Here is a 17,206-nt window from a genome sequence, read left to right as displayed (position 1 = left end):
CCACCATCGTCTGCATCATCATCATCATAAACAGTCTAAATTTGACGATTTTTTTATGTCTCCTGTTTTCAGGAATAGCTTGATAAATTGGTGAACAGTCAACGGCGTTGGAGAGCATGACGATTAAATTTGTAGTTGAAAAAAAGTAGCTGACATTCAAATAGAGACCAATCAACTTCTTCCCAATGCCATAGCTTTACTGAAAGAAGCCAGTGATCAGGTGATGTCTGAAATGAGTGAGGACCATTTAGTGCAGGCATGTTAACAATTCCAGACAGACATTGAAGCACTCATCAATGCTGAAGGCAGGTTCAATCCTCAAGTACCGCGACCTGTCAGTGAACTATTTCTTCCACTGTGTTGCATTTGAGATGGTTGGCGTTAGGAAGGGCATCCAGCTGTAGAAACTCTGCCAGATCAGATTGGAGCCTGGTGCAGGCATCTGGTTTGCCAGTCCTCAGTCAAATCGTCCAACCCATGCTAGCATGGAAAGCGGATGTTAAACGATGATGATGATGTAGTAAATATAAGGATCCCTTCCAGGGGCCCTATTATCGATTTTTTTTTCAACAATCTAAGTATGTCACGAGGTTTCCAGATATGAGTTCTACTCACGTATCAAGTTTCATCAAAAGCAATAAAATGATGTAGGAGGAGTTAGCTAACAACTCCACAAACAAACACACCCACGGACAGAATTTCCCACATTTGTAGTAGATATATATACAGGCATAATTACAGCAGCGTTTCCCCCCCCTCGCCCCGCCCCCTACCAAACCCCGATGTTTTGCTTGTCTATAATTTTATTCTTTAATTCGTTTTTTTTTTAATTTCTTTAGATTCCTATGTTTTCGATATAGGAGATTACGATTTTTCAAAAAAAGCACGTTTTCAAAATTTTAATTTCTCCCTTCCCACCCCATTTAAAAAAATATTTTTGTCTTTTTAATCTACGCAGAAAAATACGGAGATTATGAAACTGGAATATTTTTTGCGGATGATTACATCATTTATGTATTAAAAAAAGAAGAAAAAAGGGTCGTTAAATGAGGGTGAAAAATATTTTCCAGACATTTAGCTATTGTTTCTAACATATCGGGTTTTCTGGCGGTGGTAGATATTTTTTCGTTTCAAGAGAAATCTACGCATGCATGAAATATCAGACGAAAGTAAAACATACGGAGTTTTTAGCTTTTTGAAAGCGGCAAGTTGGACGGAGGGGAATAGGGTATTTTGTAAGAAAAATTAAAATCTAAAGAAAAAAATTGCCAGTTACGTAATCTCCGTATTTTTCTACGTGAATTAATAAAAAAAAGTTCGAAATAAGTGAAAAATTATAAAATTAGGGTAGGGAGGAGGAAATTTAAATTTTGGAAACATGCTTTTTTTTTTTTTTTTGCAAAATCGTAATCTCCTATATCAAAACCATAAGAATCAGAGGAAATTTATGGAAAAAAAAGAAGGGTGTGGGGTGCTTACACTCTGCCTCCGCCGGTTTATATTACAATTAAGAAAATGGTAATTTTTTTTTTTAAGAAATTATATAAGCTGTTACGGAGATGTACTTGCATAGCAAGCGACCTGATCTGAGATCGTGTGCTAAAACAAAAACAATTGCAGCGTGGAAGATGTTTATAAACCATTTAAAAACACACAAAAACCATTAGATTCACTTCAACATTTAAATTTAATTTGTCAAAATATTTTCGTCGCTTTGAAACTGCCACCTGTTCACTGACATGCAAAAATAATTTTTACTTTATTAGAGTGTTGCATTAAAAATTAGAAACGTAAAAATTTCGTTTTGAATTTTCCACGCCGGTTTTGTAGCAACGCGCACCCCGACCATATTACGACGTTACCTTCACATTGACTACGTTGGCAAATAACAGATCGGGTCAAAGAAGGACTGCAATTTAATGCTGTTAGGAAAGTTAGTTCACTGCTGACATTTATTCCACAATGCAGCTGAATAACTGGAAGGCAATCAGCGGTGTTATAGTACCTGCAGTTGTTTTATTCATTGCTGTTTATTATTATTACTATTTTAATAAACACAGCAGCGGAATCAATGAAACTAAACACGGTCTCGATGAGATTCTATCTGGTCTTCTCCGGGCTGAAAAAAAAGTTGATAATCTTTCAAGGCCTCGAGTGGCACTAGGACTTGGTGGATGTCTCGACTTGACTGTCGGTGCTTTAGCTTTATTCCAAAAACTGGGATTAGTTCCATCGAACAATTCTAATGTTCATCACGAATCAATCAGTTCTTTTGTTGAATTAGAAGAATTATTCACTTATTTCTTCACCTACGGAGCCGCAGCAGAGTAAGTAATTTATATCATCAACTCATCATGTCTTATACTAAAAAGTTTATTTCTCAAAGTTGTTGCATTTAGATTTAACATATTTATAAACGCGAAAAGTTAAGATGTTACCGTTTTGCTGACTTTACAGAAATTCGAATTTTTATGAAATTGAAACCTAACACCGACAGCTGCAAATGTTTACAAATATAATCTTTACAAGCCGATTATGTTTGACCTTCGTGTTTTATAACCACATGATAGTAATTGGTAATATTTTCAGCTTTTGTTGTATAGAAAATTGGAAATTTGTGTTGAACTAGAAAATTAGAAATTTGTTGGGTAATTTAGAATACGATATTATTCTCTTCGACTATCTTAGATAGCAAAGCAGAGATGTACCATACAAAACCAACGAAGCGTGAAGGGTTGAGCATTTAATGTTGTCCATCTTTTTCTCTAAATGCTATAGAGGCTAATTAAAATAATTGAATTCTAGTTATTATTTTATTTCTTGCTTAGACGTTTGGGCTCTTCTCTATAGAACGGAGAAAGTGAAGTTGTGAAACTTGTCTTTCCTTGAAGTGAAACTACTCTATCGGGAAGAGGGACAGGGACACGAGCCCAATTCACTGAAAGCTTGCTTTTATGATGAACCATTGAGAGAGCTTATATGTTTAGCCATCTGACCTGCTCAACAAAAGAAAACCTGACTCCGAGAAAAGTGTGATGACCTGCGTCAGCAAAATTCAGTAAACAAAGTTCGTAAATTCAAGTTGTTATTGTTTAGACCTGACTGAGGAGACTTATGATCAAAAGCATTCCAGCTTAAATTGTCCCATCTTATTATTATTTTTTTTTAAGACGACGGTAAGGTTTTAAGGGGAACGTTTGGTTACTGTTTCTATTCGCTCGAGCGATCATGCAGAGACTACTGTTGGTTCGATATATGTCATGATAGAGACCTAAATGTAACAAGACACTTTAGAGAAAAATGGTTCTCTAACGTGCTGAATAAACAAAAAATTTTATGTATAACCACATCTTCAAATCGTAATTCGTTGGACAATATGCTGAAGTTTGTTTTGTCTACCCAAACTGATTTATGTCAAATAACGATTTTCTCTCTCTGTCTCTCTCTCTCTCTCTGTCTCTCTCTCTCCCTCTCTCTATCTCTCTCTCTCTCTCTCAATCGACAGGACAAACTACTGTAATTAAATAAGTTTGTTTAGTGTGGAGGGTAAGAGATTTCACAGATAAATTAATGAAACTATTGAGATAGGTGTTCAGAGGACGACCCTCTTAAATAAGGTTTCTTGTAGGTCCTCAACTGAGCGGGTAATGAAAAGCAAAGGACGTAAATAAAGCAGGGTATAGTGAATGCTTTCGTAACACAAATTTTATGGAAAGAATGCCGATTTTATATATTACCGAAGGATCGCAAATTTCTAGGGTGAAATTGACTCCCTAAGTGTGTCAAGTATTTTCATAGATGAATTACAGTAATTAATAACAAATAAAGAAGGTACAATTAACTTCCTTCAAAACAATGTTCCATTTTCAGCTTTCATAAAGTCTGTTTCAAAGTTGTGTAATCTCTCTCACTTGCTCACTCTATGAGTAACAATAAATAAAAGGAAAGGGGTTTTCTTCAGAAAAAAAAAACTTTTACTTTCGAGAGCGGGGTTCAGGGAACGAGCTTTTAACGAACCGAATTATCTCTGACAACAGCTTACATAAGTCCTCCCTCCCCTGGATGCTCTTCCTAACGCCAACCACTTTACAGAGTGTAGTGGGTGCTTTTACGTGGCATTGCGCGGGTGCTTTTACGTAGTATCACTCGGGCGCTTTTACGTGGTACTACCACGAGTGCTTTACACCACCAGAAAGGACCAGACTTCACACTTCTGCTGTGGGTAGAAAAGGTAGTGAGGGAGTTAAGTAACACCTGTATTGATGTAGTGAAGGTTGTGAAGATATTCAACACCTGATAATCTGAGTAACCCGACAGGAAATTTTAAGTCCCGGTTAAGGATGAGTGGACCCCATTTGTGGATATCTTTTTCAGAAAGTTTTGTCAGGCATAACCATAAGTTATATAAAGGGCAACAACTTCGTTTTTACTGAACTTTTCAGGAACCAGAGACCACTGGGTTTTGTAAAAACGATACATGTGGTCATTGAGGAGAGTTAAATATCCAAAGTGTGAAAATGAAGATTATGTAATTGTTTTCATTATATTAAAGGTGTTGGTAGCAGTGTCAGAGAGATTTCCTTTCTAGGAAACATTGTGACATATTTCTGAAAGCTCAGTCAATATCTATACAGGGTGTCCACAAAGTCTGGGTACATGGGGATTAACACATACTTTAAGAAATTATTATTTCTTATATTTAATTGTTTATGTTATGATTTTATTTACTCCTTTGTACCCAGACCTTGTGGACACCCTGTAGAAAGAAAAATTAAAAGTTCAGTAATGATAAGGACACATTTAAGATGGTTTGACAGTGAGGTATAGAATGCTATCTGGTTGAGCCTTAAGTGATTAATGTCGGTGATCAAAATAAATAACGTTAATAACCCACTCTAATTATACCATTATTATAAATGTGAAACAATGTGAGGATTATAATATAGAACAGACCTTATAATCATGTGATGATTATAATATAGAACAGATGATATAGATAGGATACTATATGCATCTCATCTATATCATCCATAGATTATTGACAAGAAAAATATCTAAAAATGTCGGTTTTAAATAGCTGATGTATACACTATTTCCAAGATTCTCAAGTTAAAGAAATAAGCTCCTGCACAGTATTTCTTTGCAAGTATAAAAATTAAATATTTCAAAACTTCAAATAATTCAGGACAGATGAAAGTATGTCACATTCATGTTTCTCTTAAAGTTGTTAACTGAATAAATGAATTGAAATTTATTGTTTAATGTATATTACTAAATTTTTCTTAGTAATTATATTTCACTTATTTTTACTTAGACATTTTGACACTTCTTTAAAAAAATTATTGAAGATTTCATCTTGTTAAAAAGTTTATTTTGAATCTTGAGTTATTTGTAAATTTTTATAAAAGTTGATTTGAAAATCTTTGGGTTTTTGGGGGTTTTTTACATGGCAGTCTTTTGTTCATATTAACCATTTTTAATTGATTATAATTGATTTAAATGAAAATGTTTTAACATTTAAATTACTGTGAAGGTGACAAGCTGGCAGAATCATTAGTACACTGAGCAAAATGCCTAGTGACATCTTTACGTTCTGAGTTCAAATTCCACCAAGGTCAACTTTGCCTTTCATCCTTTCAGGGTTGATAGAATAAGTACCAGCTGAGCACTGGAGGCAAATTATCAATTTCCCCCCACCTCACTCCTGAAATTGCTGGCCTTGTACCAAAATTTGAAACCAATGTTTAAGCTATTGTGTTATGGCAGAAGACTAATGCATTAGCTATATTGCAGTTGAATATTGTATATGTGCATGCATTTATGTTTGTGTCTCCTTGTCTTGACATCACATGATAGTTATAAATAAATGCCATTGTCACACAAGCAATGTCATTCATTTCCGATATGTTTGGCCATGGGAAATATTGCCTTGCTCAGAAACAAAGGACGTTTGACAACAGAAAGAGCGTCTGGATGTAGAAAATCTGCCTCAACAGATTCCATCTGACCCATGCAGGCATGGAAAAGTGGATGTTAAAATGATTATGATGATGAATATTTTGAGGATATTATATAAATTGTTGCCTTTTGACATACTTTTAAAACAGTTGACAGGATTTTGTTCTTTAGCTTCTTTTGGCTAGTTGTTTGTTCTCCAAATTTACTTTTACTAATTATTACTATTCATACACTGTTAAATTGTAATGCTCACTTCCAAAAATGCTGCTCTCAAATTATTTCTGAATTTGCCATATGGCCTATGCCAGTGGTGTAACCAGCCCACTTAGGCATACCTTTCTTTCATTGGACACTAAACTCTGCTTGTGAAGACCTGTCGAGGCAAGTGAAATCGAAATCAAATTCAATGACAGCACCGCATGACTGGCATCCGTGCTACTGGAGCGCTAAGAGCACCATCCGAGCATGATTGTTGCCAGGGCCGCTGACTGGCCCCTGTGCCAGTGACACGTAAAAAGCACCATTTGAGCGTGATCGTTACCAGCGTCGCCTTACTGGCACTTGTGCTGATGGTACGTGGAAAACAACATTCGAGCAAGGGCATTGCCAGTGCCGCTGGACTGGCTCCTGTGCAGGTGACACGTAAAAACACCATTTGAGTGTAGCCATTGCCAGTACTGCCTGACTGACCCTCGTGCCGGTGGCATGTAAAAGCACCCACCACACTCTTGGAGTAGTTGGCATTAGGAAGGGCATCCAGCTGTAAAAACTCTGCCAGATCAGATTGGAGCCTGGTGCAGCCATCTGATTCACCAGTCCTCAGTCAAATCGTCCAACCCATGCTAGCATGGAAGGCAGACGTTAAACGATGATGTGATAATGTAAAATACGCAAACTTGTTTATTAAGAAAAAACTTTTCATTTATAAAAAATATATGTAGTTTTTTTTTTAATATATATATATATAAGTTTACTCTATTACTCTTTTACTTGTTTCAGTCATTTGACTGCAGCCATTCTGAAGTACCACCTTTAGTCGAGCAAATCGACCCCAAGACTTATTCTTTGGTTGCCTAGTAATTATTCTATCGGTCTCTTTTGCCGAACCGCTAAGTTATGGGAACGTAAAGACACCAGCATCAGTTGTCAAGCAATGTTGCGGGGACAAACACAGACACACAAACACACACACACACACACACACACACATATAGATATATACACATATATACGACGGGCTTCTTTCAGTTTCCGTCTACCAAATCCACTCACAAGGCTTTGGTCGGCCCGAGGCTAGAGTAGAAGACACTTGCCCAAGGTGCCACACAGTGGAACTGAACCCAGAACCATGTGGTTGGTAAGCAAGCTACTTACCACACAGCCACTCCTGCGCCCGTTTCTATAGAAACATTCTTGTAAATAAAAGCATAGCAAAATCATTTTATGTTGTTAGTTTACTTATTCTATATTATTGTCTCAAAAACTCTCAAGAAGGTTATAGTGGCTGGTGCTTTGCCTTGTCTTATAGCATTAAGCAAACGAAAGATGAGATATACTGAAAACCACTAAATCACCTCAAGTAGAGAATGCTATTACATCTGGTAACTAGATCAGACATCTGTTTCCAACAGCTAGGTGAATATAGTCAATATAAAATTAAGCCTTCTATTCACTGTCACTATGAAATACTTGAACTGAATACCTGTAAATTTTATAATTTAATGAATAAATTTCTAAAAGTGAATGCTATACTTTTTCTATTTTGTGTTTCTTTTTTTTTTTTTTTAGTGTTGATTGTATAAATACTGGCACCCATGCCAACGTCGTCTCCCTCATTGGACACGAAACTTAGCTTGCGAAGACTTATTGGGGCAAGTGAAAGCGAAATTGTGATGGCACCTGTGCCCAGTGTCACCTTTCTGGCACTTGTGCCCACGGCATGTGTAAGGACTTTCGAGCGAGATCATTGCCAGTGCCCCTGGACTGGCTCTTGTGCGGGTGGCACATAAAATACACCATTTTGAGCGTGGCCGTTGCCAGTACCGCCTGACTGGCCTTTGTGTCGGTGGCACATAAAAATCACCCACTACACTCTCTGAGTGGTTGGCATTAGGAAGGGCATCCAGCTGTAGAAACTCTGCCAAATCAGATTGGAGCCTGGTGTAGCCATCTGGTTTCACCAGTCCTCAGTCAAATTGTCCAACCCATGCTAGCATGGAAAGCGGACATTAAACAATGATGATGATGATGATGACTACAAAGTTTGAATTTCACCTATTTTTGTACCCACATAACTTTTTAGTACTGGGTGCATAAAATGTTAACACTGACCTGATAAACTGCAATATTCATCCCAAGATAGCATCTCTTATAGACAAACAGTGTTAAAAATCATAGATATATATCAGTAGCTAGTGTTAACATTAGCTTAATTACTGTTAATGACATTACAGGGACTGGGTTTTAATTCAGAAGTGTGTGTGTACTCTTTTATTCTTGTATTTGTTTCAGTCATTTGATTGTGGCCATGCTGAAGCACTGCCTTTAGTTGAACAAATCGACCCTAGGACTTATTCTTTGTAAACCTAGTACTTATTCTATCAGTCTCTTTTGCCAGACTGCTAAGTTACTGGGATGTAAACACACCGACACCAGTTGTCAAGTGTATGTATGATGGATTCTCTCTCGTCATTTATGACTAATGAGCATTCAGTAAAAGCAAACCAGATGGCTGCACCAGGCTCCAGTCAGATTTGGCAGAGTTTCTACAGCTTGATGCCCTTCCTAACACCAACCACTCCGAGAGTGTCGTGGGTACTTTTACATGCCACTGGCATGAGGGCCAGTCAGGCGGTACTGGCAACGGCCTTGCTCAAATGATGTTTTTGTACGTGCCACCTGAACAGGAGCCAGTCCAGCAGCACTGGCAATGACCTTGCTTGAATATTATTCTTTTTCATGTGCCACGGTACAAGTGCCAGTAAGACAACACTGGTAACGATCATGCTCAAATGGTGTTTTTTACATGCCACCGGCATGGAAGCCAGTCAGCTGCTTTGGCAACGATCATGCTTGGATGGTGCTCTTAGTGCTCCACTAGCACGGATGCCAGTCATGCGGTGCTGTCATCGAATTTGACTTCGATTTCACTTGCTTGACAACTGGTGTTGGTGTGTTTACATCCCTCTAACTTAGCAGTCTGGCAAAAGAGACTGATAGAACAAATACCAGGCTTAAAAAAGATAAGTCTCGGGGTCAATTTTTTTGGCTAAAACCCTTCAAGGTGGTGCCCCAGCATGGCCACAGTCAAATGAGTGAAACAAGTAAAAGATAAAAGATATTTAAAGTGACATTGACAATTTGAAAAATAATTTCTGCTTGTATGTTTTTATTATGCTTGATTGGGTTAAAAATCAAGTAATTCATGATCCTATGGCAGACATCACTTCACAAAGTCTTTCTTTTTCCTAGATTTAACATTTCCATTCAGTCTTTCTGACACAGACTTGTCAGGAGACAATGAAGCAAATTCTGGCTGTCACACTTTAAACCCTTCGTTACCATCTACTGTTGATAAAGATTGTATTATTCTCTCAGGCCAAATTATAACACTTGTCTGGATGTGTATGGCTTAGTGGTTAGGGGTGTTGGACTCATGATCATAAGATTGTGGTTTCAATTCCTGGACTGGGCAACACATTGTATTCTTGAGTAAAACACTTCAAATCATGCTGCTCCCGTCTGCTCAGCTGGTAAAAATGAGTAACCCTGCAATGGACCAGCATCCCATCCAGGGAGAAATATATACACCAGAGAAACCAGGAAAGAACTGTGCTCTATATGGAGTAATGTGGATTAGCCATGTCTGAATTGCTGATCTACAAAAGAATTGATTGAGACTATGTCACTTAATTACTAACAATATTCAGAATATTAGATTAATTTACTACACATGCATTCTTTTTGAAACATTTTCTCTTTTCTTAGCGCTTTGGTTTTTGTAAAATTTATTTTTGTTTGACCTCCTTATCTAATTTAATCTGATGCTTTATTCTATTGTCCAGGCGTTATGTTCATAACTCTTCGTTGTTTGAAGCATTATGGTCAAATGCAGACATTTTAAAGGACAAACAATGGACTCTCGGTGGCAATGCACCAGTGATGGCCAATCGATTATACCATGAAGGAGCAGATGTGCTTTTGGGTACATCATGGAGTGAAAAATTGCTTAGTTTGATTCCAGAAGGAATCAAAGGTAAGTTGCTTATACAAATGATTTGGCTACTTTTTATAATATTTCATCAGGTGGGCCTCATGGAGGCAATAAACAAGACTTTTGGCATTATGTCATGCTTGAGAAGAAGACCAATCGAGCCAAGCAGTATTGCAGTTGTGGCAGATACTGGTGTCACACAAATGGCACCCGTGCCAGTGGCACATAAAAGCACCCATTACACTCTCGGAGTGGTTGGCATTACGGGCCTTTTATGATATGTGGTTCTAACACTTGGACAATACGGCTTTTTCTCTTAAGACAAATATTTTAATGACTCTGTGTTAAATCCATTTTTTGTCATTAAGATTATACATTTTATCATTAACATTTGTCAAAATAGATATAGAGATAATGGCAAGTGGCCCCCGTACTGGTGGCACATGAAAGCACCCATTACACTCTCAGAATGGTTGGCGTTAGGAAGAGCATCCAGCCATAGAAAACCATGCCAAATCAGACTGGATCCTGACACAGCCTTCCAGCGTACCAGCCCAGTCAAATCGTCCAACCCATGCCAGTATGGACAACCAACGCTAAATGATGATGATGATGATGTTTCACACTTTTAGAACACAATAAAGGGAATACTAAACTGACATATACTGAAGAACATAGAAAATTATATTGGAATGTAATTAGTATAGTTAATTTTCATGGGGTAGCCATGTATCTCCTCTACAGCAAGACACTTGTTCCTGTCCTATCATGCTTTAACCTCTTGTCACAGGGCACAAAGTCACCTCCCTCACTACTACACCCCCTCAGTTGAGGTGATTTTGTCTTGCAAGTTATTTGGTGATCTCATTAATGCCAGTGCCACATAAAAAGCATACAGTACACTCTGATGTTAAGAAGAGCATCCAGCTGTAGAAAACTTGCCAGAGCAAACACTTCAGTTTAGCTCAGTCCTCTGGCTCGCTAACTCCTGTCGGTACATCCAACACATGCCTACAATAGAAAATGGATGTGAAATGATGCTGTTGATGGTGGTGATTTAACTTTGATGTTCAACTGTATGGACCATTGAAAAAGTTGAAAGTTTAGGACAAATTTGACATAATGAATTTAGCTTTTTAAGACTGAGAAAGTAGTGCCGATTCAGCTTTCATAATAGTTAGTAGGAATTACAAAGAACATCAATTTGGAATTCTTGTGAAGGTATTTCTTTCTTGATTAGAAAAGCAATTAGATCTACCTATAAAACAATACCCCTTCTGGGTCATTCTTTTCTACTCTAGGCATAAGGCCTGGAATTTTGGGGGAGGGGGGCCAGTTGATTAGATCGACCCAGTACGCAACTGGTACTTAATTTATTGACCCCGAAAGGATGAAAGGCGAAGTCGACCTCAGCAGAATTTGAACTCAGAACATAAAGACAGACAAGATACCACTAAGCATTTTGCCTGGCATGCTAACGTTTCTGCCATCTTGCCGCCTTCCTTCAGAGTCACTCTGCCACATCCATTTCTCAGATGTTGTCACAGATCTGAATTCAATATTTTAAGTTTTCGTATTTTGAAGCTTTTCTTTAACTTAGTACTTTATATCATGCTGTGTCAATGAGTAATCAGTGTTACCAATGCTTCATTCTCCCTCATGCTTAATGTTAGACACCCCAAAATATTAATATTTTATTCCTTGAATACTGACTTAAGTCTTGAGATGGGATTTACATGAATGTATTCTCAATTCTTTGAGTACTAACTGAAACACTTTTCAAGCACTTGTCATTTGTCTGGACCACCACACTATTAGTAAATATAACTGCAAGAATCTACTAATCATCATCATCATTTGACATCCATTGTCCATGCTGGCATGGGTTGGACGGTTTGACCAGGGCTGGCAAGCTGGTGAACTGCACCAGACTCCAGTCTGATTTGGCATGGTTTCTACAGCTGGATGCCCTTCCATATGCCAACCACTTTACAGAGTGTACTGGGTGCTTTTATGTGGCACTGCACAAGCACTTTTACATAGTACTGCCACGAGTGCTTTTCACCACCAGAGGGACCGGTCTTAACACTTCTGCTGGGGATTACGGGTCTTCTTGAGGACAGCAAGGTGCCAGACATCTCAGTCTTTTGTCATCTCACCTGAAAGGTTCAGCGTCGGTGCTTGTTCTTCAGTACTTCATTCCATGTCTTCCTGGGTCTCCCACTTCCACATGTTCCATCTACTTTGAGAGATCGGCACTTCTTTATGAAGTTGTCAGCATCCATCCGCATCACATGACGAAACCAGCACAGTAAAAGCCGTTTAATCAATTAATTGATTAATTAAAAAGGTGTGAAAGAATTCCAGACTTGTGAAACTTTTCCTGTTCATGTATTTTTATCAAATATGAATCTGTCTGTTGAAGCTCCATATTAACTGCAATAATCTGTCTCAATTCATTAACCCCTTTCTATTGGAGAGAAACCTCATAGACTCAGACATAATACTCAAAGAGGTTTAAGAGTGACTGTGCAATATTAACATATTAACATTGCTGTAAACGGTTTCGTGTTCTTTTGATAAACAATCTATAGATCAAATCTGGTTTATCTAGTCACATTTTTTACCAAAATTTCTCCACATTAATAATTAATCATGCATGTTATAATTCATTGAAAATAAAGCAAAAATTACTAAACATTAATGAAATCTATTTCTTTTTATATATAAACTGTATGTATTCTATAATAATTGTTTTCAACAGTTGTTGGTCCTAAACTGTCACATGATGATATTCACTTAATTTTGGAATACAACAAAGGAGAACAATGGGGAGAGAAAGTTTCACCTCGAGCTAATCGGTAAGACTAACATTCATAACTAAATAAATAGATTCAGTCTTAGATTACAGTTAAAAATTTTATTTCTTGATCAGTGTTTGTTTGTAAAATAGTAGTTGGAAATTCATAAAAATTACAACTTGTTTCATTTACAGGATGGAATGGAATCTATGGGCTTATAAGATGTGAGATTCCTAGCTTGTCTTTTACAACAGGGTTTTGTACTAAACTGAATAGGAGAGAAGACAGCTCTGCTTCTAGCAGGCTCGTGGCTATACTTGATATGCAGCAAACGGATACATAGAAATTTCATATAATGTACCTAAGGGATCACAGGCAAGCCCACGGGGAAAGAAGACTTCATATGTAGCAACAGATACATTGAGGAAGTCAACAGTAAAAATACAAAATAGATTACTATTGTGGCAGTGTTTTATGACTAGATGCCCTTCCTTTTACCATTCCAGTTGCCTTTTACAACATACAGAGGCATGGTATACCTATCCTGAAACTGGGACACACATAGTATATGGGATTTTGTATATACAATACTCAAATTATTTCTAATCCTTATAAGTGCCAGTGGGCAGACACATGTCAACCTGAATAACTTTTAATTAGTATCCAGGGAAAGAGGTTTCTTTTAGCTCTTTAGTACTACTAAAACATGGCATTTCAGTTTGTTCCGGAAGCTTCTAGTAATTGTAGTGAATAAAAACAGAAAGATTATCCAATTTAAGGAAATACTTTTCTTTTTACTTTACAAATGTTGTGTTTTATATTTTGGCATGGATGGTCAGGTTTCAATTTGGACTAATGTTGTATATAACTTACCATATCTTATAGTCAAAAAGACACATGGGCATATTGGATGCACCCTAATTTCAGAAGTGCATATTCAGGGGAAAATGGCTTTAATGCATTAAAGCTCATGAGAAATTCAACTTCATTTATAGGACCCAGGGTGATTTTTTTTTCTTTTTTGAGCCCCCTTTTTTTTTTAAATAAAAGTGTCTTATATGCTATCAAATATGATATCTAATTTATGAAATGCTTTTTTGTATCTAGGATATGTGACTTAATAATGTTAAATAATATTAAAAGTTATTTACTGTTTTCTAGATTTATCATTCACAATGATAAAAGTAACCCTCAACTTACATCAATGGAAATCTTTTCAAAAGAATTGCTGAAATTTAAACCTTCATTGTTAATTCTTGGTGGCCTTCAAATGATGGATAATTTTCCTCTTGAACCTGGTAAGAATTTTCTATAATTCTAAGAAAAAAAAGTTTCTTTTGATTAATTTTTATATTTACATTCAACATGTATTCTTAATATATTTTACATGCACACCATGTTTCATTAACAAAATTAAATAATTGCTTCATGAAAGAAATTCTTTCAAATATGATTATAAGTAAGAACTTCTTTTTGGTGTCTAGAGATTTTAGATGTCAATTTGTCAGAATAGAGCAAATATTTGGAAGATAGCTTCGTAAAATGACAGCTTTGAAAACTGCACAGGAAAATCAATCTTCAGCAGCAGGAAAGAGAAACCTAGTTTGAAGAGAATTTTTTTGAAAGTCTACAGATACTTAAAATCAGTTGAGGAAATTTTGAACCTGGGTTCTCATTCCTAAGGTATTCTTCGATGATGATGATGATGATGTCGTTGGCGGTGGCGTTGTTCAGGTCACTGCTTGGAATCGAACTCAGAATCTTGGGGTTAGTAGCCCGTACTCTTAACCACTACGCCATATGCCCGTGGGCTACTTACCCCAAGATTCCGAGTTCAATTCCAAGCAGTGACCTGAACAATAATAATAATAACATCGAAGAATACCTTAGGAATGAGAACCCAGGTTCGAAATTTCCTCAAGACATCTGATGAAGGCTGGAGGGTATATCAGCCGAAACGATGTGTTAACAACAAACAAGATGAGGACAAATATCCGTCGAATGTAAATAATGTACATAATTCCTCATCTCTTAAATGTAGAACTGAAATAATTAACTGTAACTGGATATGTATATTTGTTGACAAAAGTCACCTATTGTCCATTCTGTTTTTGTGTGACTTTTTGCTAATTTTCACCTTTTTTAAAGCAAATGTTTTTATGGCTAAACCATTATTGCAAATTTCATTTGATACACAATTTCCTGCTCTGTACATTGAAGTCAACAGAAAAATAAAACTGGAAAACTTAAGGGATACAATGCAACTTGTGTTGTATAATGTGAAGGCTATGAACTACCTTTCCAAAAACTATTGTATATATTTACTCTTTGAAATATTGAATTTATTATTTAATGAATCTTCAGATTCATGTTGTTTAACTGATGTCTAAATATACTTTAAGCTATTTTAAAAATTCACCATTTGCTTCTATTTTCAGATCAAAGACAACTTAAGTTATCAGAACTGGAACAAATGCTGTTATCTGTTTCACCTGAAACCAAAATTCATTTTGAATTTGCATCTTTTTCAAATTCTGATCTGTTGAGTGAAATAATAAACAAAGTTGTCATCCACAGTGATTCACTTGGTATGAATGAACAGGAGTTGCCAAATTTAGTGACTGCTCTTAATGATGGCAGTGTCACATTAATATCTGATGCCTATCCAAGAATTGCAACTGTTTTAGATCAGATGCGATTTGTATACAACCATCTTCATAACAGAACTAATAACATAAGTAAGCGTAAAGTCACAAGACTGCATGTACATACTCTTGCCTTTCAAGCTATTTTAACTGACAAGTCTTCAACATGGAAACATTCAATGTCAGCTACAGCTAAAGCTGCATTGACTGCTCACCGTCATGTTTGTGGATCAGTTGATATCGATACCTTAAAAGCCAGACTCATCATGGATGATTCCTTCTCGACAAGTCAAGTGGAGTCTGGTCAACGAATCCCACTGCAGAAGGACCGTCCTGTCTCATGCTGGAATGAAAATGATTATGAAATATGTGTTGCCCCTGTTCTTGTCTGCACTCAGATTCTCAAAACTGTTGGGGGAGGAGATAATATTTCCTCTGCAGGTCTTGTTTTACAGATTTAATTTGTACAAAAGAAAGGATCAAATGTGAGAAGTGTTCAGCTTCTTGTTATTTTCATATTAAATTTTTTCTCGGAGTTGAGAAGGTTTAAACATTGTCCTTATTATCTCCACAAGCAATTCGCCAAACAATTTACATTTTATTACATACATAATTCTTCTGAATTAATGAGGTGAAATTCATTACATATGAAACTTATCATGTTTCCATCATATCTCCAGCTGTATGATTTCTATTCATAATCAGATGGATAGCATGGAAAACAGATGTTAAATGATGATGATGATGATGATGATATATATATATATATATATATATATATATATATATATATCCATTGTTGAGTAATGATCCAGGAAAGAAGTACTCAGTATAAACATAGAATGCAGTAGTTTATTTATGTCAATCCATAGGTTGTTTGTCTGGAGCTCTAACAGCATGCACCTCCTTTTTCAAGCAAGTCAGATTAATCATCATCATCATCATCATCATCGTTTAACGTCTGCTTTCCATGCTAGCATGGGTTGGACGATTTGACTGAGGACTGGTGAAACCGGATGGCAACACCAGGCTCACCAGTCCTCAGTCAAATCGTCCAACCCATGCTAGCATGGAAAGCGGATGTTATTATTATATATATATATATATATATATATATATAGATATAGATATAGATATATCTATCTATCTATATATAGATATATAGATATATATATATATATTTGCTCACTACATTTCTAGGTCAGGAGAATTGACTCTACATATCCTTAGTATCTGCCAATATGATTTGCATTAGTTTTAGACTAAGCATTGTAGCTGCGCTTTGGTACATCAGATGTAGTATCTGTCTTAGTCCTCTTAGTAGTATATATATATATATATATATATATATATATATATATCCGGCAAGCCAAGTAAGATCGTTGCCAGTGCCCCTGGACTGGTTCTTGTGCGGGTGGCACATAAAAGACACCATTTCGAGCGTGGCCGTTTTCGTGCGGGTGACACGTAAAAGCACCCACTACACTCTCTGAGTGGTTGGCGTTAGGAAGGGCATCCAGCTGTAGAAACTCTGCCAAATTAGACTGGAGCCTGGTGTTGCCATCCGGTTTCACCAATCCTCAGTCAAA

The 17,206-nt window shown here is 36.7% G+C and overlaps 1 protein-coding gene across 1 annotated transcript; it reads left to right on the top strand.

The window, feature by feature from the left end:
- The first annotated feature begins 1,801 nt into the window (after positions 1-1,801).
- On the top strand, positions 1,802-16,168 carry LOC106875193 (ADP-dependent glucokinase). The gene is made up of 5 exons (XM_014923232.3): positions 1,802-2,327; positions 10,023-10,213; positions 12,936-13,032; positions 14,134-14,270; positions 15,411-16,168. The coding sequence occupies exons 1-5, from the start codon at positions 1,963-1,965 to the stop codon at positions 16,076-16,078; spliced, it is 1,458 nt and encodes a 485-aa protein (XP_014778718.1). The 5' UTR covers positions 1,802-1,962; the 3' UTR covers positions 16,079-16,168.
- Positions 16,169-17,206: the final 1,038 nt, after the last annotated feature.

Source organism: Octopus bimaculoides, chromosome 4 (assembly GCF_046866305.1).
Source record: "Octopus bimaculoides isolate indiv1 chromosome 4, ASM4686630v1, whole genome shotgun sequence".
NCBI lineage: Eukaryota > Metazoa > Mollusca > Cephalopoda > Octopoda > Octopodidae > Octopus > Octopus bimaculoides.
This window is presented reverse-complemented; position numbering and strand designations above follow the sequence as displayed.

Bases quoted from the DNA above. Each gene is read 5' to 3' on its own strand.
- LOC106875193 (XM_014923232.3), top strand. From the start codon at position 1,963: ATGCAGCTGAATAACTGGAAGGCAATCAGCGGTGTTATAGTACCTGCA. The intron at 13,033-14,133 runs GTAAGACTAACA...ACTGTTTTCTAG, and splicing joins GTTTCACCTCGAGCTAATCG to ATTTATCATTCACAATGATA. The intron at 14,271-15,410 runs GTAAGAATTTTC...TTCTATTTTCAG, and splicing joins TAATTTTCCTCTTGAACCTG to ATCAAAGACAACTTAAGTTA.